The following is a 26,743-nucleotide window of genomic DNA, read 5'->3' as shown; positions in this document are numbered from 1 at the left end:
CTAGTAAGTAAGCTTGATGGGAAGTTTGCAAGCAGCCAACGAATCTGCTGGTTTGGTGCCCTCGCGAAAAATATGAGTGGTTCTCAGAAAGAAGGCCGCACGAATGGTACTTGATGTCCTGAAGTAGAGGATTGAATTAAGAAGAATCTTTCATGAGGATGGTTGAGCCAATGTGTAACTTTTGAGGAATCACCTTCGATCCATGTTCTTCGAGCCTTCAGAATATAATAGACTGCAGCACTGTGGAATTCAGCTATACAAGAACTATGGTACCAGCCAACATAAGCAACTGTACTCCCCACCAAACACTCACTGATGCTATCATCTCAGGCAGTTAAACAATATTAGCCACATAATATTGCTGTGTAAGATGATTCCGAGTACCTCTGACTATAGTACAAACTGATCAAGTGTTGAATATACTCTTTTATGTAAGTTGTCCATGTCCCCTGAAAGTCATATATAACAGAGTACTCCATTAGGAGTTTGGTTGCAGAACCAATTGCCCAGCTGCCTTTGCCATGAAATGTTGTCGCCTGATTCTTAAATCTTGGAAACCATGACCACCCATAAGACTTTGGTGAACAAATAGAATTCCAAGAAACAAGTTGAAGCTTCTTCTCATCTGAGTCCTGCCCCCCACCAAAATTGCCTCTCTAATTTATCCTTCAAAGAACCACCTTCAACAGCATCACGTAGAGGCGGAGATAAGAACTGGCAGAGGATGAACAGAAAAGGGGACAATGGGTGTTTTTGCCCTAGAAAGTATGCGTCCATGTCATATAGCCGGATCTGGGTATTGAGTTCGAAAAATGACAGAATGTTATCAAAGTGAACTCGGCGAATAGCCTATATGAACTAAAGAACACTGCAATATGGATTTATGGAGGCTGACCACGGATCATTTATGGTGTTTGTGATTAGATTTGAATATATTTTAATTCTTAGCTTGACAAGGACGTCAGGACTTGAATGGAGAAATATATGAGGATCCGTGTAGGCATATGTGTAGTCTTATATCAGTTATTTGTCGAGAAAATTTTGGATACTTATACAAAATTAATGAACCTAAAAATTATCTTTCAACTAGTTATTTTAAGCGAAATTTTGAATTATTATAGTGGGAACTGTTGCTAGATTTTGTATGCACCAAAACTGCAAACACTCCCCCCACCCCATCCGCAACCAAAAAATAATAAAGAAGGGGAAAAAATAAAATTGTTAATTAACAGATCGCATGTGGATGGCGTGAAGTTTTTATAGCAGGTTTATGACCCAGTCACCCGGGCAGCCAAAACGTGAGTCCATGCACATTCCGTTGCAGTGACTCACGTTTTTAACCCGTACGGAGAATCTAGAATCTAGAATCTTGAACACGCCCGCCGACTGCAGCTGTTAACGTTCCCTCCCACCTCAGCCTGCCCCCGTTCATAACGGCGAGCTGTTGCCACCTCGATGCAAGATGACAGAAGAACCCACCGTCCATCTGCCATCTAAGTAACCCCAACCGTGACACGTGGCACCCCAACTACAAAATTTGGAAACATATCGGTACCGTCAGCTAGCTAGTATCCCCACCGTCATTTTGATGTTACAGCTCATCAGGTGTTTGTTTGTTCCTACACCGTCTATCGGAATTCGGAAATCGGAAGGGCCACCGGCAAGCGGAGGATTGATTGTGGACCATCTGATCCGTAGATCTGAAATGCCAGGGTCATTTAGGTAATCGCGCAACAAGTTTTGATGGTTGTTAATAATCCGTTATTTTGTTAAATGACTTGCAGTAATTGGGCCGTGGCTCATGCCATCCTTGGACCGGCAACAACCCCTCGCCCACCGTCGAAACCGGCGACATCTATATAATGAAAAAAGTTTGCTGTTATTAACCGCGGAGAAGGAGAGCTAGAAAACACCACCTTCTCTCTTCACCTTTTAAAGAGGAAGAGCCAAAAGAATACCAGAGCTTTTGCCTTACAAATCTTCTTCGTCTCCAGACCCTAGAGAGACAAAGGAAACCCGGAGATCTCTCAGCAAGTCGATGCAGCTTTTCGATATTTCTTTCTTTTGCCATCGCCGCATTCGGATTTCCTACCTCTCCGTCTCTTCATCTCTGCATCCTTCGTTGGAGATCGAACGAGGTATGATCTTCGTCGCTTGTATATCGTCTAGGGTTTCATCAACGACGAGATGCATTGTGGATCTTGGCGATCCATTCAGGAATTCTTGAATTGTTCTTGGATGTAGATGTTCTTGTTGGGTCAAATTGATTTTATGCATATTGTTTTCTTATTTTGCGGTTTCTTTGATGATCTAGATGGCATTAATGGACTCGTTTCTTGATTCCTGAATTTAAGGTTCTTTTGCGTTTATTTTCCTATTTTAGAACCGGGTCTCGACGCTGATTAGGGAAGTTAGAGGGAGCGAGGGGAAAATTCTGAGGAGAAAATGGCTAACCGGATGAAAGAGGACGAGAAGAACGAGAAGATAATCCGAGGGCTGTTGAAGCTTCCTGCGAACCGGAGATGCATCAATTGCAATAATCTGGTATTTCTTATTTCTTTTGTTAATGCATATTCTACGTATATTCCTCAATCTGATGTCTTATTCTTGGAAAAGAGAACATAAACGTAATCTTGACATGCAAACAAATCCAGGATTGTAGGGCAACAAGGTTTTGATAATCAGAGAGATTGACACGAGGCTGGCTGAATGGTTGGGAAAGGTCCGCTGAACCGGGCCAAACCGTCTAGTTCAGGCAGTACCGAACCGCACCGAACCAACCCAGTTCATCATTCATATTAGGTTTCGGCTACCGGCTGGAACCGATATTGGACCGGCCGAAATTAGCCAGATCGACTGGTCGATGCCTAACCAGAGCTAGTTTGCACCGAGTCAACCCAATTAAGAACCAAGTTGGGTATGGGCCACCTGCCACTGCCCTATCGGTTCGGTCCGGTATCAAACCGTACTGGGTGCCAACCGGTATGGGTCCCGGTACCAGTTCGACGGATCTTGGTTGGGATTGAAGGAATACACACGTATGTAATTAGAGACTTCTCACTTCTTTCATGTTTTGTAAGCCGCGTGATGTTCAGGTGATTGACAGATTTGAGGTGGGATATTGGGATTGAAACCCTAGCCTAAAGCTCTCTAGCAGTGCTTCATGATTTTATAAATCATTAGCTATGGGGAAAATGCTACAAGGTGCTGCTCATTTACCTAATAGTTGCTCGGCCAATGTGGCATTGGCGTGGCATGTAATATTGATTCAAAACCCCTTGTGAATTACACTAACCTTGTTGAATGGCTTGTGGAACAAATGGGGTAGAAGAGCAAGCACACAGAGCATTTCTCATTAGCTTTTTAAGGGGGCTTGACATTCCCTAATACAGCCATACATGAATTAGTTGGAAAATTCTCAGTAATAAATTAGTTTGAGAAGTTTCATTAATTTCTACAAGTTTCTAAAATTTGCTAAACCGGCTACTCTAGAAGCAAGAAAGCTTGCGTGGCTACCTCATGGAATACTAACTAAACCAGATATTAATGCAAAGGTAAAATAACAATTTTAGTTGCATCAGCCATACCTTGAAATTGCTGGCTGTGAAGTTTGCTTATAATTGAGAAGAGTGGACAGTGCATGTGAGAAATAAGAATTGTAGAACAAAAATTAATGATTTGATCTGGATTTCCTTATAATCTGTTTTTTTCTTTAAAAAAAATGGCAACATTTTTATCTGTTTTGCCTTTTCCAGCATTTATGGATCATGTTTAAAATAATGCCAAAAATCAGCAGTTTAGTAATGCATGGTCAAATTCTCTAGGTAGGGGAGTTAAGATGGTGGGCCTCTGGCTAGATTTTATTCTATTATGGCCTGGTACTTTAATTAAGAAAATATTTCTATACTCTAATGTAGCCTATGGATAGCCTTACCTATGGGAAACTTGGATAATTTAATGAAGCACCAACACTTGTTATCTATTTTCAGAATTACTCATAAGTCTTGATTTAATTTCAATTCATTGAGGACTATGGTGACTGGTCATAGTGGGAAATGTTTTGATTTGTTTTAATGTTTTATAATCCTATTTTGAATGAGTCTAGTGTGGATTGGTCTGGCTCACCTATGCCGCTTACTTGGTGGTCAACTATAGATGTTAAAAAATTAAGTGTTACTACAGAAATCTAACGTTAATAGCAAGGTTCACAATCTCGATATTAGATTCCATACTGATACTATGTTGCGTGTATGTATATCTGGTACGAGATTTGGTTTGGCGTATCGAGACTCGATACACATCCCGTTCTGAGTTTCAATTCGGTACCAATACCATACGGTACTCCTGGTACCAGGCAATATGGTCTAGCAAACCTTGGTTAACAATACCAGTTTTGGTACCTGTATTGGTGCTCAGGTGGTATAGTGTCAATAAGGTTCAGTTCTTGATATTGATACTTGGTATACGGGGTGCACCAAGCACTGGTTTGCTATTGGTATGAGTCAGTATGCCCAGTATGGACAGCTATAGTTTGGTATTACAATCCATGCAGAAACCTAAGGCGGACCTTTATGGACCCTTATTTGTATTTTGAGTTCTTTCATTTTCCATTTTGACCCATCATGGTCTTGTCAGACATTTATCACTATAGATGAGATTGCAAGTCATGTGCTTTGACTTGTGGTTCTCCTTTTGCTCTTCTGTTGCCTCTTCTGTAGCCTCTGCATGTAGATTGAATTTGCGTGGGCTATTTCCACAAAAAATTTCATTTAACATTATTTGTTGTAAAATTGGTAATATTTGGTGGTTAAGTTGCTAAAATGCTTATTTGAATACAAATGCACTCCTAGATATGGAATCTTTCTTTGTGCTGGTATTGTTTTGAGAAATTTTACTTTGTACCATACAACATTTTAGAAGACAGCTGAACAAGTGTTTCAACCCCCCTCCCCTCTTTTCTGTTAGGGTTTCCCAGTGCCCTAGGGCGCAGCGGAAGATACGGGATTATAAAATTTTCTTATAAAACCCATTATATGAAACCCTAATAAGCCAAGATCACCTTAATAGTATAACCAAATAATGTAGAAAATATAATCTTGGTATAGAAGAATACCTATCACGCTATATCCAATATGTCTGAAGATGTCCTAAGGTGCCCAAATGTTCACCCTCCGATGTTGATCCACACAGGAATGGGTTCAAGACTCTAGCTCCACCAAAACTTGATTCTAATTGTTCAATCCTTCCAAAGGATTTAATTGGCTGATTTTCCTTCACTTCTTCCTTTCTACCTCTAAAACATTCACTAGCCTTTTTGTCCTAAAGAAGACCCTCTTGTCTTGGGTTAGGACAAAAGAGAGAGGCTTGTAAGAAAGAAGGGATAAGGGAGAGAGAAGGAGAGGCTTTTTCTTGGATGATCTTTAGAACCCCAAGGCACCTCCTATTTATAAGAGATGGAGGGATGCATCATAAAGGGATGCATCCCATCCACACACCTCATCATGATGAGGCATGTGCCAAGAGATGCATCCCATCATGATGGGGTGCTAAGGAGAAGGGTGTATCAACTTCTTTCTCACATCTCCCTCTTAAATCCTGATGATCCAAGGGCCCAAATGCAGTGAACCAAAGCCAATGGTCCAGATCTAGGTGCCATCTAATGGTCCAGATCAAGACATCATCATCCAGGGTGCCATCCAATGGTCCAGAAGTAAGATGCCATCACCGATGGTCCAGATTCAGGCGCTGAGCAACGGTCCAGATCTTTCATCCAGAGAGCCATCCAGTGGTCCAGATTCAGGCGCTGAGCAACGGTCCAGATCTTTCATCCAGAGAGCCATCCAGTGGTCCAGATTCAGGCGCTAACCAGTGGACCAGATCCTTCATCCAGGAAGCGATCCAATGGTCCAGAAGTGAAGGCCCTATCAAACCCAATCCAATTGGGTTTAACCAACTTAAAGAAAACATTAAACCTAATCAAATCAGGTCTAATTAAAGCCAAATGGGTTTCAACTCTTGGCTAACCCATATTAGGTCATGATCTAATCATATTAGATCAACCAAATCTAAGAATCATATTCGAATTTAATTTGAATCAGGAGCTAGGGTTTGCAACACGTGCTAGCATGTTCATCTTGCAAACATGATCTAATCCAATTAGACCCTTGATCAATTCCCTTGTGTGTGACCCATTGGGTTCCTTATCTTAGCCAGCAGTAGGTGCAGGTGCAAGTTGACCTAACCTGATTAGAATACCTCTAATCCAATTTAGGTTCAATTTAGTGCTAAACCTGACTTAGCAATCAGAACCTTTCTGATGCTTTGATCTAATCAAACTCTTTGATCCGATCAACCCACAAGACATGATTGACGTCTAGCAACGTATCATGTCTACCCGGAAGATGAGGAATGTATTGGACAAATCCAAACATACCCTTCAGTGGAAAGTTACTGTGCAATTCAATCCCTCAGTCATACTACATCCTGAATAAGTGCTCGAGTATGGATCAATATCAAACTCAATCACTTATTCATGTCTCTCTCAATCTTTTATATGATAATTCAAACAATGAAACATTAGAAACTCTTTCTAATATTCATTTTGCTTTGATCAAAGGCTTCGTGAATCATCATAAGATTAGAGTAAGTAGGATGTTACCTTCTCTTACTAGAAGTGACTGATTCCTTGTTGACCTACTCACAACCTTCGTACAAAATCCACCATATCCAGAATACCCCGTACACAACGCAATGTCGTGAATGAGGGTAAACCAAAATATAGCTTCAAGTGCACAAGGTACCATGGTGATCTCAGGTCTAAGGATCACTTGCACAACTCCCACTATGAGAACCATCTTTTGATAATTAAGTAAGAATCCATAAGATGTTCTCATGGCTGGTCATTTCAGTGAACTCATTCCTCTAATGAGCACCCACATCTTTGTATTAGTGTCTGACACAAGTGATTGTGAGATCAATCACCCTCTACATTGAGCATACATAAGATGTGCCAGTCTTTCCGGTAATATTGATCCCCGACTCAATATACCAATTTGACTGGGAATATTCTAAATTAGGATTTTAGGATTTTAGGTCTCACTGGTATAATCTCATCATAACCCTAAAATCAATGTCCTAATTTATGGGGTTCATCATCCAATAATAAAATAGATAAGCAGCAAATGATGAAACACAATGCCTTTATTGATATATATCGAGTGTCAAAGTACATGATTTGGAGGATTACAAAGAGAAACCCATCAAATGATTGGCTTATAGGGCATCTACTCTTTCAATCTCCCACTTGCACTAAAGCCAATCGCCCTTATATTTTAACCCCATACAATCGAGGTGACGATTGAATTGCTGCTGTGGTAGAGCTTTAGTAAATGGGTCTGCTATATTGTTCTTTGTGTCTACTCGTTCAATCTTGACGTCTTGTCTTTCGATTATCTCTCGAACAAGGTGGAAGCGTCTCAAAATGTGCTTGGATCTATGATGAGACCTTGGTTCCTTAGCCTGTGCAACTGCTCCAGTGTTATCGCAATAAACTGGGACTGGTCCGACAATCTCAGGAACTACACCCAGCTCTGTGATGAACTTCTTCATCCAGACTGCTTCCTTAGCAGCTTCACTAACAGCTATGTATTCTGCCTCAGTGGTTGAGTCAGCTACAGTTTGCTGTTTGGAACTTTTCCAACTCACAGCTCCACCATTCAAAGTGAAGATATATCCAGAGATTGACTTGCTATCATCTGGATCAGATTGAAAGCTAGAATCTGAATAGCCTTCTAGTTTCAATTCTGATCCTCCATAAATCAGAAAAACATCTCTAGTCCTTCTCAAGTATTTGAGAATGCTTTTCACAATTTTCCAATGATCCTCCCCGGGATCTGCCTGAAATCTACTTACCATACCTAAGGCATAAGCTACATCAGGCCTGGTACATAACATAGCATACATGATCGACCCTACTGCTGAAGCATAGGGAATAGAACTCATTCTAGTCCTCTCTTCAGATGTCTTAGGAGACATCTTCCTAGAGAGTTGTATGCCATGTCCTATGGGTAAGAAACCTTTCTTACTTCCATCCATGCTGAACCTCTTCAGCACATTATCAATGTACCTAGACTGGGACAAACCTAGCATCCTTTTAGATCTATCTCTATAGATCCTTATACCAAGTATATAGGATGCTTCACCCAAGTCTTTCATGGAAAATTTCTTTGATAACCAAGTCTTGACCGATTGCATCATTGGAACATCATTTCCAATGACCAATATATCGTCCACATATAATATCAAGAAGACAATAGCACTCCCATTAGTCTTCTTGTACACACAAGGTTCATCTATATTTTTAATGAAGGCAAACTCTTTGACTATCATATCAAAATGGATGTTCCAACTCCTAGATGCCTGCTTTAATCCATAAATGGATTTCTTAAGCCTACATACTTGATTTGCTCTCCCTTTTGAGACAAATCCCTCTGGCTGTGTCATATAAACCTCTTCCTCAAGGTGACCATTAAGAAAGGCGGTTTTGACATCCATCTGCCATATCTCATAATCATAGTATGCAGCTATAGCAAGGATAATCCGAATAGATTTGAGCATAGCTACTGGCGAAAAAGTTTCATCATAATCAATGCCTTGTTTTTGCCTGAAACCTTTTGCCACTAGCCTGGCCTTGTAGGTTTCTACTTGGCCATCAGCTCCTATCTTCTTCTTGTATACCCATTTGCACCCTATTGGAATCACTCCCTCAGGTGCATCAACCAAAGTCCACACTTGGTTTGTATACATAGAATCTATCTCGGATTTCATGGCGTCTAGCCATCTGTCAGAGTCCCTACTCTTGACAGCTTCCGAATAGGTCAGAGGGTCATCGTTATCAATGATGTGGGCTTCATCATTCTCAATGATAAATCCATACCTCTTAGGTGCATTTCGCACTCTTTCTAACCTTCGGAGAGGAGTAGTGTGTAGTGGTTGTACCTCTTCCATGGGTACATCTGGTTGAGGATTATTATGTGTCTCACCTTGTAGGTCTTGAACTTCATCAAGTTCAATTCTTCTATCCTTGCCTTTTTCTAAGAAAAACTCTTTTTCCAAGAAAGTGGCATGCCTAGCAACAAATACCTTTTGTTCGGTAGGATCATAGAAGATATATCCTAAACTGTCTTTAGGATAACCTACAAATATACATTTGTCCGATCTAGCACTTAGCTTATGTCCAAAATTTCTTTTGACATAAGCATGACAACCCCATATCTTAAGATACTTAAGATTAGGTTTCTTTCCTTTCCATATCTCATATGGAGTGCTAGATACAGACTTAGATGGTACTCTATTTAATAGTAATGCAGCAGTTTCTAGGGCATGTCCCCAAAAGAAAATTGGAAGATTTGTGAAGCACATCATGGACCGTACCATATCTAATAAGGTACGATTCCTTCTTTCAGCTACACCATTTAATTGTGGCGTATATGGAGGTGTCCATTCAGAGAGTATACCCTTTAATTTAAGATAGTCTAAAAATTCACTAGAAAGGTATTCTCCTCCTCGATCAGATCGAAGGATTTTAATACACTTTCCAGTTTGTTTTTCGACCATACTTTGATACTCTTTAAATTTATCAAAGGCTTCGGATTTATGTTTCATTAGATACACAAAACCGAACCTTGATAAGTCATCAGTAAATGTGATGAAGTAAGAGTATCCATCTCTAGCTTGAGTTGACATAGGACCGCACACATCAGTGTGTACGAGTTCTAACAACTCACTTGCCCTTTCTCCATGTCCCGAGAATGGAGACTTGGTCATTTTACCCATAAGACAAGATTCACAAGTTCCTAATGATTCAAAATCATAAGGGTCAAAGAATTTATCTTTATACAACTTATGTAACCTTGTCTCACTAATATGACCTAATCGGTAATGCCAGAGGAGGGTATTATTAATATTTTCTCTTTTTCTTTTATTATCTTTGCCAATATGAAACATAACATTATTAAGACATAATACTAAAAGACCATTTTCCATAGTGCCATGACAATAATACTCATTAGATAAAGAAATAGAGCAACCATTGCTCTTTCCATTTATTTCGAATCCTTTCTTAAGCAACAAAGGAATTGAAATTACATTTCTAATGATTTTTGGCATAAAATAACAGTCTTCTAGCTTCAAGAACTTTCCGGAGGGTAGCTCCAGTATGTAGGTGCCAACAGCTTCAGCCTGGATGGATTCTCCTCCAGCGCCATATAGCTCGAAGTCACCTTTCTTCAGACTTCTAATTTTCTGCAGTCCATACAAAGATTTGCATATGTGAAAACCACAACCGGTATCCAATACCCATGAATTAGAATCAGAAGAACTTAATGTCATATTGGCATGTAATAAAAACATACCTTTTGATGCAACACTTGCATCAGGCTTCACACTTGCAAGAAAGCTCTTGCAGTTCCTTTTCCAATGCCCCGTCTTGCCACAGTGGAAACAGGTACCGGGTCCAGAGATTTTCTTTCCCTTCTTCTTTTTGATGCGACTCTTAGGGTTTAGTTTTTTCTTTGAACCCTTGTTGCCCGACTTCTTCTTTGAGCTCTCACCAACAAGAAGGATCGGACCCTTGTCCTTCTTGATGTGAGACTCTGCTGTTTTCAGCATATTTAGAAGCTCAGGCAGGGAGGAATTCAGTTTGTTCATGTGATAATTCACGACAAACTGCGAGAATGAGTCGGGTAGTGATTGCAGGATCAAATCCTGACTGAGCTCACTGTCCATAGCAAAACCAAGTTGACTTAATCGAGTGATTAAGTCTATAACCTTTAAACAGTGGTCTTGCACAGATGATCCCTCGATCATTCTAGCACGGAACAACTGTTTAGATATCTCATATCTAGCAGTTCTGCTCTGCTCACCATATAACTCCTTTAAGTTAAGGAGTATGGAGTGAGTATCCATGCTATCATGCTGCCTCTGCAATTCATTATTCATAGAAGCAAGCATGATACATTTGACAGTCAAACTATCATTTTTCCACATACGATATGTGGCCAATTCCTCCTCAGTTGCATCTTCCCCTGCTGACCCTAGGTCAGGGGTTTCAAGAATGTAGGAAAGTTTTTCTTGTGTGAGAACAATCTTTAAATTTCTCAACCAATCCACATAGTTGGGACCAGTCAATTTGTTTGTATCTAAGATACCTCTAAGTGAGAGTGAAGATGCCATTTTTGCAGAATTAATCTATAATTACAAAGAACACTAATATAAGCAGACCAATCATGATGACATGTATTCAATCAGACAAGGACTTCTATCTAATTGTTACTCCCACTATTTTTATCGAATGTCATAACCCTCAAGTATGATGAACGAGAAAATACTAATTTTCTTAGTGGGGTTGAGATCCAAATTCCTTATAAAAGACCTTGTGGGAATCACAACAAGCCCTTATAAGTTCAAAGGTAGGAAACTCTTTCCAATTGTATCCCATGCAATTCCCAACTTTATTCTGTCCTCTAGCACACATATAGTCTTGTGGGAATCACAACAAACTATTGTGTCTAGTTAAGTCAAACCCTTCATTTTTATACAGTCATATTTGAATAATGCTGCCCTTGTGGGAATCACAACAAGGCAACATATTAAAATATGCCATATGCATCATATGCACCAAGATATTACAATATCAATCCCTAATACTAGCCTTGTGGGAATCACAACAAGCTAGCGTAGATATTGACATAATAATATCTAAGCATGAAGGAAGGACCTTTATAGTGTTATATCAGCAATTAGCTTTTCCATGGAGGTCAATCAAATAGTTGGCCAGGTAAGCAGATGGGAGGCTCTCCTTACTTAGTAAGGTCCTAATTAAATAACCACCTGTAGCCTCTTTCCTAGACACCAACTTAGTCAATTGATTCAGAATGGCTCAGCTTAAAGCAATTAACACTACGACTTAATTATGAATTTAGTGAGGGCTTTCAAATAATAGTATCTTACTAACATTAAGCTCAACCATAAAGGACAATCAAATAATTGGCCAGGAAAGCAGGTGGGAGGCACCCCTCACTCAGAGAGTGAGGTCCTAATTAAGTAACCACCTGTGGCTTCCTTCCTAGACACCAACTGAGTCGATTGTTCCAGAATGGGTCAGCCCAAAGTTTTCATACTACTATATTGGTCTCATTGCATATTCTATAATTTAGTACTAGCAATTATACTGTGCTACAACATGAATATAACACTATCTCATAGCATAAACTAATCATGCATACAAACAACCTAGCTATCTCATAGCATCAAGATAATAGCATGTATTATCATTTGGTTAAACTGATTAAGGGTGGCTCTGATACCACTGTTAGGGTTTCCCAGTGCCCTAGGGCGCAGCGGAAGATACGGGATTATAAAATTTTCTTATAAAACCCATTATATGAAACCCTAATAAGCCAAGATCACCTTAATAGTATAACCAAATAATGTAGAAAATATAATCTTGGTATAGAAGAATACCTATCACGCTATATCCAATATGTCTGAAGATGTCCTAAGGTGCCCAAATGTTCACCCTCCGATGTTGATCCACACAGGAATGGGTTCAAGACTCTAGCTCCACCAAAACTTGATTCTAATTGTTCAATCCTTCCAAAGGATTTAATTGGCTGATTTTCCTTCACTTCTTCCTTTCTACCTCTAAAACATTCACTAGCCTTTTTGTCCTAAAGAAGACCCTCTTGTCTTGGGTTAGGACAAAAGAGAGAGGCTTGTAAGAAAGAAGGGATAAGGGAGAGAGAAGGAGAGGCTTTTTCTTGGATGATCTTTAGAACCCCAAGGCACCTCCTATTTATAAGAGATGGAGGGATGCATCATAAAGGGATGCATCCCATCCACACACCTCATCATGATGAGGCATGTGCCAAGAGATGCATCCCATCATGATGGGGTGCTAAGGAGAAGGGTGTATCAACTTCTTTCTCACATCTCCCTCTTAAATCCTGATGATCCAAGGGCCCAAATGCAGTGAACCAAAGCCAATGGTCCAGATCTAGGTGCCATCTAATGGTCCAGATCAAGACATCATCATCCAGGGTGCCATCCAATGGTCCAGAAGTAAGATGCCATCACCGATGGTCCAGATTCAGGCGCTGAGCAACGGTCCAGATCTTTCATCCAGAGAGCCATCCAGTGGTCCAGATTCAGGCGCTGAGCAACGGTCCAGATCTTTCATCCAGAGAGCCATCCAGTGGTCCAGATTCAGGCGCTAACCAGTGGACCAGATCCTTCATCCAGGAAGCGATCCAATGGTCCAGAAGTGAAGGCCCTATCAAACCCAATCCAATTGGGTTTAACCAACTTAAAGAAAACATTAAACCTAATCAAATCAGGTCTAATTAAAGCCAAATGGGTTTCAACTCTTGGCTAACCCATATTAGGTCATGATCTAATCATATTAGATCAACCAAATCTAAGAATCATATTCGAATTTAATTTGAATCAGGAGCTAGGGTTTGCAACACGTGCTAGCATGTTCATCTTGCAAACATGATCTAATCCAATTAGACCCTTGATCAATTCCCTTGTGTGTGACCCATTGGGTTCCTTATCTTAGCCAGCAGTAGGTGCAGGTGCAAGTTGACCTAACCTGATTAGAATACCTCTAATCCAATTTAGGTTCAATTTAGTGCTAAACCTGACTTAGCAATCAGAACCTTTCTGATGCTTTGATCTAATCAAACTCTTTGATCCGATCAACCCACAAGACATGATTGACGTCTAGCAACGTATCATGTCTACCCGGAAGATGAGGAATGTATTGGACAAATCCAAACATACCCTTCAGTGGAAAGTTACTGTGCAATTCAATCCCTCAGTCATACTACATCCTGAATAAGTGCTCGAGTATGGATCAATATCAAACTCAATCACTTATTCATGTCTCTCTCAATCTTTTATATGATAATTCAAACAATGAAACATTAGAAACTCTTTCTAATATTCATTTTGCTTTGATCAAAGGCTTCGTGAATCATCATAAGATTAGAGTAAGTAGGATGTTACCTTCTCTTACTAGAAGTGACTGATTCCTTGTTGACCTACTCACAACCTTCGTACAAAATCCACCATATCCAGAATACCCCGTACACAACGCAATGTCGTGAATGAGGGTAAACCAAAATATAGCTTCAAGTGCACAAGGTACCATGGTGATCTCAGGTCTAAGGATCACTTGCACAACTCCCACTATGAGAACCATCTTTTGATAATTAAGTAAGAATCCATAAGATGTTCTCATGGCTGGTCATTTCAGTGAACTCATTCCTCTAATGAGCACCCACATCTTTGTATTAGTGTCTGACACAAGTGATTGTGAGATCAATCACCCTCTACATTGAGCATACATAAGATGTGCCAGTCTTTCCGGTAATATTGATCCCCGACTCAATATACCAATTTGACTGGGAATATTCTAAATTAGGATTTTAGGATTTTAGGTCTCACTGGTATAATCTCATCATAACCCTAAAATCAATGTCCTAATTTATGGGGTTCATCATCCAATAATAAAATAGATAAGCAGCAAATGATGAAACACAATGCCTTTATTGATATATATCGAGTGTCAAAGTACATGATTTGGAGGATTACAAAGAGAAACCCATCAAATGATTGGCTTATAGGGCATCTACTCTTTCATTTTCTCCCGCTATTTTTGGGCATACTTTCGTACCAATGACACTTAGGCAATTTAGAATTCTGAAATTCAGACATGCTGTCAAATACTTGAACATGCTTTAGGATGGCATGACACTCATGCTTTGAAAATTGAATGTCTTGCATATGTTAACCTATTAAAGGGCACTTAGTAAAACTACACTTCATCTTCTGTCTTTTGAGAGACTAGATTGACATGAAGTGTAGCACCAACCCAACAGGCCATTTGAAAATAAACATATAGTTATGTCATACAGTAACCATTCTGCTTCTGGTCATTTTGGTACATGAAACTTGTTTCAAGTGTCTAAGTCACACTTATCCTGGATAGTATTCAAAGAAAGGAGGATAAGAGAATGGTAAGGAAGAAGAGAAGGCAGTTTTGTCATGACAACCAAAAGTTTCTCGGCAATGATCATCTAACTCACAATTTCATGTTAACTGCAATAAATCCAGAATTTTATGAAATGTTCCAATTCCTTACCTTCTTTCAGAATCTCAAATCATTTTAAATTTTCTGGATTTATTTGAAATTTATGGTTCTTTTCTTAAATTATTGTTGTTGTTACTCGCAATACTATTCTAATTGTGCAGCGATCTTACCAATATTTAGGTTTTGGAAATGCTTGGTTTTCTGCCTTGTGCTTAATGCTAACTGGCTAATTCTTTTTAAATGACACTTAAGTATTAAGCTTTCCTTCTAACATGGATGCAACATCTTTCCTTCATTCCCTTAATGTTAAGAGTATGCCTATTTATTAGCTTTGAGTTGCTTTACCAAGGGCTACTGCAGTTTTTCACCTTGAAGATGGAAGGATTTTTGTTTTATATATCCTATCAATTCTCTAGATCTGGGTCCTAATGTTTAGCAATCCTTTTCCCATTCAATGATTTTTTTTTCCACAAAAAAACTGGGTTAAAAGTCTTTTTCCTTAATTTTTGTAACAAACAACTGAATAAGGATAACTTCATCTGAGAGAACCTTGGGCATTAGTTTGAAGGAATTAGGTAGCATTTCTCAAATTAGTTCATTTCCAGGAATCAAAAGGCTCTCCCAGCCCTCTCCTTGCCACCCAAAGCCTCACATCTATATCTTTTATCTTTTACTATATATAATCGGAATTTTGGAGCATCCATTGGATACTTGTATCTTGGTTGAACGATCTATGTTTTCTTCGCATGATTAGCATGTGAGAAAGGAAATATGATCTCTTTTAATGTGGTTTCTTTCTCGAATCCCAATGCAGAAATCTCAACGATATTCTTAAAAATATGGATGCAATGTAAATCTCTCAAATCCCTGTTTAGGTCACTAGGGTCAAATATCAACCATTTTTCTCTTTCTCTCTCACCCTCTTAAAAAAATCTGTAAATTTTAATAAACAAAAAAATTAATCACAGCTGTCCTCCACATGCATTGAATATTTCATGATCTAGTTTGCTATATAAATGAAATACTTGCATGTTACTCCATGACTCTTTTACTCCACTTTTGTTGGAGCATCGTGCTCCCTCTTTGTATCCAGTTTTGCTGCCAAATCTTTCTTTCCAATTATGTCCTTTATATTTGTAGAAGACTAATAAATGCACTCATCATATTTTCCTCTTCCTTTGAAACAATGTCTCTTAGTCAAGAATATCTAATTTAATCATAATATGAAGCCACTTATGATATGTGAAATCTTGACTGTGACCTTAGATTGATGTACCAAGTGATCACATGTGATGGATTGCAGCCATCTTTAGGACTATGTACTACACCATTCACATAAATAAATCAAATGGTGGTAAATCAAGTGATTGCAATGGCCCATCATGCACTCCTTTCATACTTGATTTTATCATATTCGTCCATGCCAAATGCTGTTACTTAAAAATAGAAGGGCATGCGGACGGCAATGTTAATTATTCCAGTTGTTTTACAGTTTCCTAGAATATTGTAATTCAGGAGCTTCCATTAATCCATCAACTTGCTTTTAGTTCAAATCATCTCATTTGCTCTAAAATTACATGTTTCAGTGGACTAGAATCGTGGTAGTTTCTTTATGCATTGGATACATCAAAGTTGTATCATTTTTAAGGTGATATTGTAGTTTTTTTATTAAATTCAAAAACTTATGATCATTCTTTTGCCTTATCAATGCCTCCTTTTTTTGGGGATTGAAGCCTTTCAGTTTCATAATTTCAGGACAACCTGCACTTATCTTCAGAAGGGGACAATATCCTGATGGGGAATCTGGTGTGGGTTGCACCTGCTAATTAATTAGCTGTCCAATGGTAGATAAAAGACAGTCTATAAATTGCTTTTGAGGGAGAAATGATTTGTAGCTTGTATAATGGAAAAAGGGGAAAAACTAGAGTAAGTGGAAAAGCATCCAAGACTTATTGTAGCTGAAACCAGAACCTCCACTTCTCTTTTGCATCATACAATTTTCAAACATGAGATTGCTTTAATTACAAAAGCATGACATCTATAAATGAGCCATTCTCTTGGATATGAACAAATTGCTTGCTAATTCATCTTTTTTTGTTTTTGTGCCTTCACTTAAACTGGATTTATCTAATGAATTAGTTCCTTGACTTCACAACTTTGTTGCAGAAATCTGTCACTAGAAGATTTAGTATGTATATTATCAAGTAATAACTCTGCTAGCATGCATATGTGAACAGGGACCGCAATATGTGTGCACAAATTTCTGGACCTTCATTTGTACGAACTGCAGTGGAGTACAGTGAGTATTTGTTTGATTTTTCATTATGAATTTTCATCTTCTGCTTTGAAATATTCAGTATGTTTACATACTATTTGTTGTATATTGTTTATGACATGTATCTGGACCGAACCTGACAAGGGGTTGATAGATAATTAGAGGTTCCTTGCAGATTATTAGCTAGAACATTAGCTTCATTGTTAATTTGACATTATCTATTTGCCAGCCGGGAGTTCACTCACCGTGTAAAATCAGTATCAATGGCTAAATTTACTTCACAAGAAGTTAGCGCCCTTCAAGAAGGGGGAAATGAGGTAGTCTTGTGCCTTTTCCCCTTCTCTTTTCCCGAGTTCATATAATCATCTCATTGTTGTTTAACATTATTGGATTATTGGATGGCTTACCCTTACTTCCAGCATGCCAGGGGAATTTATTTCAAGGAGTGGGATCCACATCGGCATTCATTTGCTGATAGCAGGTTATACTGGCTCCAAGATTTGGCTTTTTAATACTTTTTAAATGGTAAAATTAAATCCCCTTTTTTTACCTTTTCAGTAATATTGATAGACTTAGAAACTTCATTAAGCATGTCTATGTGGATCGGAGATTTACTGCAGAAAGAAATGTTGACAGGCCTCCAAGGATGAAGGTAATGTTTGAATGCTTCACAATTGAATTTAGAAGTTTGCTTCTGTTTAGCATGATGCCAGTAATGTGATCAAACTTGCTGAACGGCTTTTGTTGCATTTTCAAATATTTTTTCAAAAATGGTTTATGTATGTGCATCTTGCAGGGTGTTAGGGAGGATTATAATGAAAACAGAAAGATGGAATCATATCGCAATGATTCAAGAAGCCCGCCATATGATCTAGGACGAAATGGCGACAGAAATTTGAGATATAGTTATGGAGAGCAAAGTCCTGGATATGATCGAGGTGATCACAGAAGAAGTTCTGCTCGATTTGAGGTGGTAGATGATAGGCTTCGAGATGACAGATTTGGAAATGGAAACCAAAACTGGAGATTTGAAGACCGTAGGCTTCCAGATGCACCAAAGTCAGAGGGGAGGTCACCAAACCATCAGAAACATGTCAATGTGACAAATCCCCCAATGATACGCCCTGTAAAGGGTGTTCTAGGTGATGATATGCCAGCAATTGGAGTTGGTGACCCACCAAAATCAAATGAAGCCAGCTGTGATAATTCTGCACAGACACAGGTAGAATTGTAATTGATTTACATAGTTGATCTGCTGCTTGTGCATAAGTAGTAACATATTTTTTCAGCTTTCTACCGATCTTTTCGTTCAAGTTATTTTATCATAAATTGGTACAAAGCATTTTATCCCTGCAGTGCTGTCTTTTAGTTACTTTGTAAAGTTCTTGCTCAATCTCTGAAATAGTAATATATAACAAATCCATGTATGGTACATGATTATGTTAAGCAGACCTTGTAAGAAAGTTTCTAACAGAGATACGAGCATCTTACAGTATGAGATAAAATGAAATGCCAGCCTTAATTTTTTTGTAGTATCACTAACAATTAAGATGATCATTGATTTGAATTGTAAGGACTGAAGTAGTCAAATAAAAAGATCACTTTTACATATGCTTGTCTAAGTTATCGCTAACTCACACATACAATTCCAACCTCCATTGTATCTTATTCTGCATATCTTACCAAACATGCATTAGCCTGCACAATCTTTGTTACTATAATCATGACATAGATGCTTGATTCGATATGTCAGGTGTTGGATTCTGGAATCTTTCATTGTCATTCTTATCAAATGGCAGGTCCTTGATCAAAACAAAACTCTCAAATATTCTCCAAAGATTTTGTAAATGTTTTCATAAACTCCCATTAGCTCGTCCAATCCCTTAATATTAGTACAAGCTCTTATGCCAACTGAGCATCCTCTGATTTTCGTGACAAGCCTAATCTTGTTTCCTGAATCCATCTTAAAATCCTTATAGATTAACCAACACAAATAATCATGTAGTTGTAGCTAACAAAAATTTTCCATTTTCACAGGTTGGTAATAACCAACTAAAATGCTCTACATCTTTTATCTAATAATCATCAGTTCTCACAGTCATATCTAGATATAATTTAGACATCCTATCCACAAAGAGGTTATTTCCATATTTGGTTGGTTCTAGGTTCCTTCTTCATGATTGATATATTCTAGTTCCTTAACTCTGAAATACAAATACGATAAAAATGATAACCTACCATTTGGACCGGTTTTTTATTGTTAAGATTCATTGGTTTTATAGTCCATTCTTTTGTTTTCCTGAGTTGTCAGCTGTTACCACATTGCCTCCTATAAAAAAAACATAATGCTGTGTTCCTCCTGGAAAGCCTTTAAATTAGAGCACTAATGCTTGAAAAGTATCATATATTCCAGGGGACCTCATCGTCAAGTAGCCCAGGATCCACTGATGGAAATTCAGTGCAATTGAAGAGGGCAAACTCTGGAAATTTGATTTCTTTTAGTGCGGATCCTGTGCCTCCTGCTGCTGAAGCACCGCAACAAGCTGTTCGTCAAGAAACAGCCTCTCCTTCATCTGGTGGTGGAGATTGGGCATCTTTTGATGTGACTGGCCAACAGGAAGCACCTCAAGTGGTTGCAAATGTCAATACTCTGGAATCTGCATTAGCCCAATTATCAATTCCCGAATCTGCGTCAGTAGGCAATATGTCAACTTTGCCTGTTCCTGGTGTTGATTCCTCTCCAAAAACACAGGACGGAGCACAGTTGCCCATGATGCAACAACAACAGCCTTTGCTATTTCCTGTTGCTGGCAGTCAGTCTATTAATCAACCATCTAGCTTATCTGCTGTTGGATCTCCAAACAACCAGGTAAACTTATTTATTTTGTGCCAAATATATACTATGCACGCATGTGTTTATGTACAATACAAGATATATACTAGGTTACATCTTTTGCATCTTTTTTTTTCCAGATATGCAGTTCATCACCAGCACTGAACATGCCTGGATCTTTGTCTGCCCCAGCTGGTGCGCCACCTGGACATCTATCTCAAATAGTCATAAAACCGCCTCAAGAAACAAATGCTGGAGTTTCATCAGAACCCTCTTCCGCAGATAGTAAAACCAGTGGAAGGAAAGAACTTCCAGAGGTTGTCATTATTAAGATGTCTTGTCATGGACGCATGTTTCATGTTATTATTACCTATCATTACTCATAAATGTTAAACATATACAGGATCTTTTCACTTCGCTCTTTTCAACAGCTTCTTTATCACCTTCAGGCTATCTACGAGGTCCCCAGCTTGGCATGGGGTATGGAATGCAATATCCCACAGGAATGGTATGTACATGGATTTGCTGTGTTTCCTTACAGATATCGCAAATAAGTGCATGGTGTTTGCCTTTCTTCTGAAGCTGACTTGCACATAAATTTTTCCCTTTCAGATAGTGCCAGCATATCCTCAGTTAGTGAAATCAGCAAATCCATTTGATCTCACCAATGAACCAGCTCCACTTAGTGCTCCCATGGTATGCAAGTTCATCTTGTTACAAAAGTTGAATATAAGATTTGATATCAATAAATGGGCAAAAAGCCCTCAGACCAAGAGGTTCATGTTGTGCACTTTAAAACTGATTGCCCAGCAAAATTTGTGCACAATTTTAAACACCTTTTTATTTGATTGTAACCATGTGGCAGATGGGATGAAGATGACATGCTTTTATCTCTGATTAAGGATGAAGTGAAAAACTGGGTTCTAAGAAAAGATGCTCCTCGGAGAGGCGTGTATGGAATGTAAACATTTAAGGTCACTTTGATAATTTAGAAGTGTGGCCTTTTTTTTTCTTTTTCCTTTTCTTTTTGGTTGATTAAGAAGTACAAGAGGCAATATTGGCTTGTGAAAGGCGTAGTTTTTGGAGAAGCTTTGGGTGGGTAGAGGAATTGCTAAAGAAGATTGATTTCATTGGGTAACTTTCTTTGTTAGAGGTGTTTTGTTATTAAACAGAGGAGGGCAATCAGGATTGTATGAGTCTGCTCTTTCTGCAAATGATATGCAAGACTTTTCGTACGAGGATTGATCTCTTTTCAAAAGTCTTCTTTTTAAAATTTCACTTCTTGGTGCAGTTGAAGGTTGGAATTTATGAAGATTGGGATGTATAGGTACCAACCTATAGACTATGGTGGTCTGGTGTCAACTTATAGATTTTGGTGATCTCCTGGATGCCACTCTGCCTAGTTCCCGCCACCTAGGCTTGCCCTAAAAGTGAGTCAGCTGCCTTACCAGTGGTGAAGTGGCCAGCCTAGGTTTCGGCAGGTTGAATTTTGACCATCTTTTATGGCTGTTAGGTATTAGAGTGTGGTAGGTTGAAGGTATTTGCATGTCATCTGACAGAGTATAACATTCAGCACCTTTTCCTTTGATGTCCAAACACCTCTGTTACAAATTAAGACTGATAATTGTTTAGCTGTTTTTTTCCAAGTTTGTATTGATTATTCATCACATGGTAGGGTTACTTGTATTAATTTAAATTTTTAACCATTTTAATTTCCAAACAATTTGCAATGTTGTTTAATGTGTAAGGTAAATTTGTTCCTTTTTGGTTTACATGTTATTATTGCAATAAAATAGGTGTTTAAATGATAAGTATTTTTCTGGCATATTTCTATGTCGTTTAATTTGTTCTATTTATTAACAAATATGTATATGTATGGATGCAAGTATACATACATGTATGTATCCAGTTACTTTTGTACACATGTACATGAAATATATAGATTGTCTAGGCAGGTTGAGGTATTAGGCATGTCAGATGGCAGATTATAATCATCAGTACCATTTCCTTTGATGTCTAAATATCTTAGTTACAAATTATAGAACTTTATTAGTTGTTGTTTAGTTTCTTTTTGATATCATTATCATAGAATCTCTATGAATATAGATCATCTAGTCAAAAACCACTCAAACTTTAAAAAAGGAATCAACTTATAGCAGCTCACGTAGTCTGATGGTTAATCTGAATAGAGTATATTGCTCGAGTCTTCGGGCTAAATTTCAGTGTTCAAGGTGTTGCACTTTGCTCCAACTTAAAAGTTGAACTGTTATGGTAGACAAGAATAAGTAGTAAAGTCCATTGGTGTTATGTCGATTCTAATTTATGTTGGTGTCAAAGAATAGGAGATTTTCCATTTCATTATATATGTGTTTCTTTGTACTGTACCAGTACAAGAAACATATATTTTAAGGATAATATGTTAGACCCTTCAGCCAATTTGACCTCTCTTGAATCCAATGTTAACCCAGAAGATTACATATTCTTAAAATTGTGGTTTAATAATATATATATGTAACCACAATTTTAAGAATATGTAATTTTCAGGGTTTCTGTCACTTGGGCTCAATTATCAGGATTTGCATATTTTTTGTCCTCTGGTCAATTGCATATTGTCTTGAGATAAGCATAGACAACTTTGAATATTTCTTGTTTGGTAAATGTTAAGCCCAAAAATCTCTGTATATTTATCGTGGCCATCAAGAGAAATTTATTGTAATATTGGTTCCTTCAGTAAGAGGGTGGGCTTTGGTGCAACAACAAAGTTGCTCCATTGTGACCTGGGTGTCACATTGAAACAGCCTTTTTTCATGCACGGGTCCCAGACTCTACAATGGTGCGAGCCTCGTGCAGTAGATGCCTTTTTTATTGGTTCCTTCAATATTGAGGTCTCTCTGGTTGTCTCAGGCTTCTAGAAAATAAGTTATCATGTGGACAAAAGTACTAATCCCTCTATTTTTTTAGAAACCAGTTGTGGTTACAAGACTTAGGAAATGAGCTATGGTTGGGTGGATTATAATGGTCAAAGTACTGGCACCACCCACCTGATATTTAATTTAAGATCTGAAAATGTTTTATTATTGAATTTCATTTTATTTGCCATGAGGAAATAAAAGTTAGCTGCAACTTGATGATCTTTGTGGAGAACCATTATAATTCCTCTTTTACATATTTGACAGCGTCACAGGAAATTCCAAGCTAATTTCTCTGATTGTTATTATCTTATTTACTGTATATTTCTGTTTGCAGCAATAAATTCTTTGATGTGCTATACATAAATATAAATATATTTGGGCATAAATATGTCCTTTATGATATGCTTATTAGAAACTCTGACATGCAAATTATTGTAGTATTCACCGATTCTCCTGGCATTGCACTGTAAGTCTGTAACTGTTCATTTTGCTGGCCTTCAGCTTCAACAATCCGATGTCTGTTACACAACTAGTTGGAAAATTCATGGATTGTTGTACAACATCTATTATTGACCTGAATAAAAAACTGTAAATGAGCAGTTTGATCTTCCCCTTGTTATGTTTAATCTAGTAAGCATTCAGCAAGTATGAAACTGCTTGCTAAGAGTGTGTCAATGCTATTTCATGATTGCTTTCAATTGGAATGCCTTCAAGACCCAAAACGACTCAATATTAACTGAATGGGGTGATGATTCCCAACAAGCAGCAAGTAAAATCCCATTTTGGTTAGGAGACACTTGCCCTTCGCAGAGCGTATAATTTATGGATCTAGTCATATTATTTGTTCTGTTGTATATCTAACTCAGAATATCTAGAGATCGTTTTACAACATCTATTAATTGACCTGAATAAAAAACTATCAGTGAACACTCTGATCCTCCCATGGTTCTGTTTAATCCAGCAAGTATCATTGTTTTGCCTTGGATTCAGTAAGTATTTAACTACTTGTCAATAATATGTCGATGCCATTACTGTCTCTTTCAATTGGAACTCCAATTGCAAATTTATTTTGATCAATTGGAATACCTGCAGGCTATAATGCCGCTGAAAACAACTAATTTTTAGCTGTATCTGGTGATGATTCATGTCAGGCAGCGAGTCTGGTCTCCATTTTGTCACAACTCAAGAAACATGGCCACTTAATAGAGGATAAAAATGCCTTCTCTTTCTCTCCCCTTTTTCCTATTCTAAAACTTAACCCAGGTCAACTATGTCTAACAAAACATAAGGTCCAGTCAAGTCTGACGAGATTGACCAGCTTATCTGAACTTGCAGAAGCTTGTCATTCTGAGCAAAGTTTGTTATCCAGTCAACTTAAGCTTTAAATTCTGAGATTGCTGATGTTTATCTCTCACAAGGATTTGAATGCGTGATGCATGATTTTGTAGGTCATATACGATGCCTGAAAAAATCCATACGCAGTTACCGTCAGATATCTATGCAATCTAAATATGTCTTTTTCTGTAATGTAGTTCCCATCTATGGCATCTCTTCAAGGGTCAATACCAAACATGAGTGTTCCACGAAACTTACTACGCAGTTGCAGCTTTGGAGGTCCTTCCCCACGACAGATGCCATCACAGCAACCATCTTATCTATCATCCATATCTCCAAGTAAAGTTATACCATATCTTCAGACTTTGCCACTATTGATATCTTAGAGTAACCTTTCTATTTGTAAATGTTGCTAATGCCAAGTTCAATCCTCAGGTCTGTATATGATGCAGCAGGTCCCAAGCAACATGCGTCATCATGTACCTACCAATATGGTTCCCATGGTGTAAGTCTTTTAACAGTATCTGTTATTTCTTTGCTTCTTTTCTTCAATAATCATTCTAGCTAATTACAAGACATGCAAACGATTATCAAAATCTGTAGATTATCTATCTGTCCATTAAGATTGAAACAAACAGGTGCATTATCATGTCCTGATCAATATTTTCAAAATTCAGATCATCTACCTATTTAATCAGATTGTTATATCTTTCAACTAAGCCGATCTCCTGCAACTGGAAATTGATGGCCACCTTCATTACACTTTGGTTTGACAGTGATATTTGTATCACTTCAAAACTTTCCTGGTCATAATTGATGATATAGCTTCTGTACCTAGTTCTACTACTTACCTATTTGAAACCTCAGTTACCAACCTTGTTACATAAAACCATCTAAATAGAGTATTAGATCCTGAAACTGGAAATGGAGCTTACTGAAATAAAAGATCAGGTTTGGGACTTTGCCACCTCAACTGCATTTGCATTTTTTATATCACTTCAAAGTTTTTCTGATCATAATTGATAAAGTAGCTGCTTTACCTAGTCGAGTACTAATTACTTGAAAACTTAGTTGCTAACTCTCTTTCATGAAACCATCTAAGGTTCAAAATAAAATGTCTGATCCTGAAACTGGAAACAGAGTATAGTGAAATAAATGATCACAATTGGGACTCGCCACCTCAACTGCATTGTGCCCTCTTATCTGTATTATCATGGACTTACAAAATACTCGTGCAAAATATTGCTTGTATAGTAACATAGGCAATTTTTCTCGTGAAAAAAAGTACCAAAGCCATGTGAACATTTTATGTGTATCATTGCAGACATCAAGGAATTGTAGGTCTTGGCAGTGAGGGAGCTGCTTTTGGCAGTATAGGTATTGATCATCATCCAGCTGGCCGATACTCCCTACCGAGCACCCCAAATTCTTTTTCTCCTGCTGGAGGAAACCCTTTTGGATAGAAATGAGAAGTGAAGCCATTGATTGCTGCTTATGCTGGCAAATACTTAACCGATCATGGCTTAAAACCCACATGTTTCACCAAATCCTCTGGTTAACGATTTAAAAACAGTCAGCCCTGGTGACATGACTTCCAGTATTTGGCCAGTGTGGTCAGAGCAGAAGTTCCAGGTTTCATGTAAAACTAGCATGAAGAGAAGGAAAAAGGCAAATATTTTCTGATTGAAAGAAGGGAGCATTAAGCAGGCTACCTAGTCATTTTTCAGTCCTTATTTACTGTAAATTATTGCGGTCATGAGATTGGATTATGCAAACTTTCAGGGCTGTGCTGTTTCATTTTACAGTTTGTAGTCATTATGGGTCTTCCCCTGTTCTGCGCCCCCCTCCCCCCCCCCCCCCCCCCAAGCTTTTTTTTAAATTTCCTCATGCTGTTTCCTTTTCCGTATGTATTATTGCCTGAGTCTGTGAAGGGGCTATGTAACATTATGCCAGTAGAGTTCTCTTATGTGTAAATGGCAAATCATCTTTGGATATTTGTCAGTTAGCTATGTATCAGATAGCTTTGAATATTTATTGGAGTAATCTTTGAATGATAAGGAAATCGTAAGGTTTTCAGGAAGATACTGGATTCTCTTGATTGTGAATATTCTATTAGTAGATTTTGCTGAAAATGTATATTTCCAGGGGCACTGCTTTATTTTGGCCACACACTGCTGCACATGATGATGTTTATCGAGTATTTCATATTTTGCATTTGCTTTAAACTCCAAGCT

General features: G+C 38.2%; 1 protein-coding gene across 3 annotated transcripts; it reads left to right on the top strand.

Annotated features, from left to right (window-relative positions):
* The first annotated feature begins 1,886 nt into the window (after positions 1-1,886).
* On the top strand, positions 1,887-26,614 carry LOC103709732 (probable ADP-ribosylation factor GTPase-activating protein AGD14). 3 transcript variants are annotated; one of them, XM_026805692.2, is made up of 15 exons: positions 1,887-2,138; positions 2,384-2,544; positions 16,910-17,080; positions 17,392-17,453; positions 17,659-17,746; positions 17,849-17,910; positions 17,988-18,081; positions 18,226-18,651; positions 19,828-20,298; positions 20,403-20,579; positions 20,666-20,770; positions 20,875-20,958; positions 24,707-24,848; positions 24,945-25,014; positions 25,834-26,614. In XM_026805692.2, the coding sequence occupies exons 3-15, from the start codon at positions 17,039-17,041 to the stop codon at positions 25,970-25,972; spliced, it is 1,962 nt and encodes a 653-aa protein (XP_026661493.2). In that variant the 5' UTR covers positions 1,887-2,138; positions 2,384-2,544; positions 16,910-17,038; the 3' UTR covers positions 25,973-26,614. The 3 variants fall into 3 exon arrangements, with proteins under 3 accessions (XP_026661493.2, XP_026661492.2, XP_008793443.2); XM_026805691.2 differs by lacking the exon at positions 16,910-17,080; XM_008795221.4 differs by lacking the exon at positions 16,910-17,080 and having other exon boundaries at positions 1,889-2,138; positions 19,843-20,298.
* Positions 26,615-26,743: the final 129 nt, after the last annotated feature.

The sequence above is a fragment of the Phoenix dactylifera genome, chromosome 8, assembly GCF_009389715.1.
Source record: "Phoenix dactylifera cultivar Barhee BC4 chromosome 8, palm_55x_up_171113_PBpolish2nd_filt_p, whole genome shotgun sequence".
Lineage (NCBI taxonomy): Eukaryota > Viridiplantae > Streptophyta > Magnoliopsida > Arecales > Arecaceae > Phoenix > Phoenix dactylifera.
This window is presented reverse-complemented; position numbering and strand designations above follow the sequence as displayed.

What these genes read in the sequence shown, in the direction of transcription:
- LOC103709732 (XM_026805691.2), top strand. Translation starts at nt 2,446, where the DNA reads ATGGCTAACCGGATGAAAGAGGACGAGAAGAACGAGAAGATAATCCGA. An exon ending in TGCAATATCCCACAGGAATG is followed by an intron (nt 20,771 to 20,874) that starts GTATGTACATGG and finishes TTTCCCTTTCAG; the next exon opens with ATAGTGCCAGCATATCCTCA. An exon ending in CTCCACTTAGTGCTCCCATG is followed by an intron (nt 20,959 to 24,706) that starts GTATGCAAGTTC and finishes TCTGTAATGTAG; the next exon opens with TTCCCATCTATGGCATCTCT.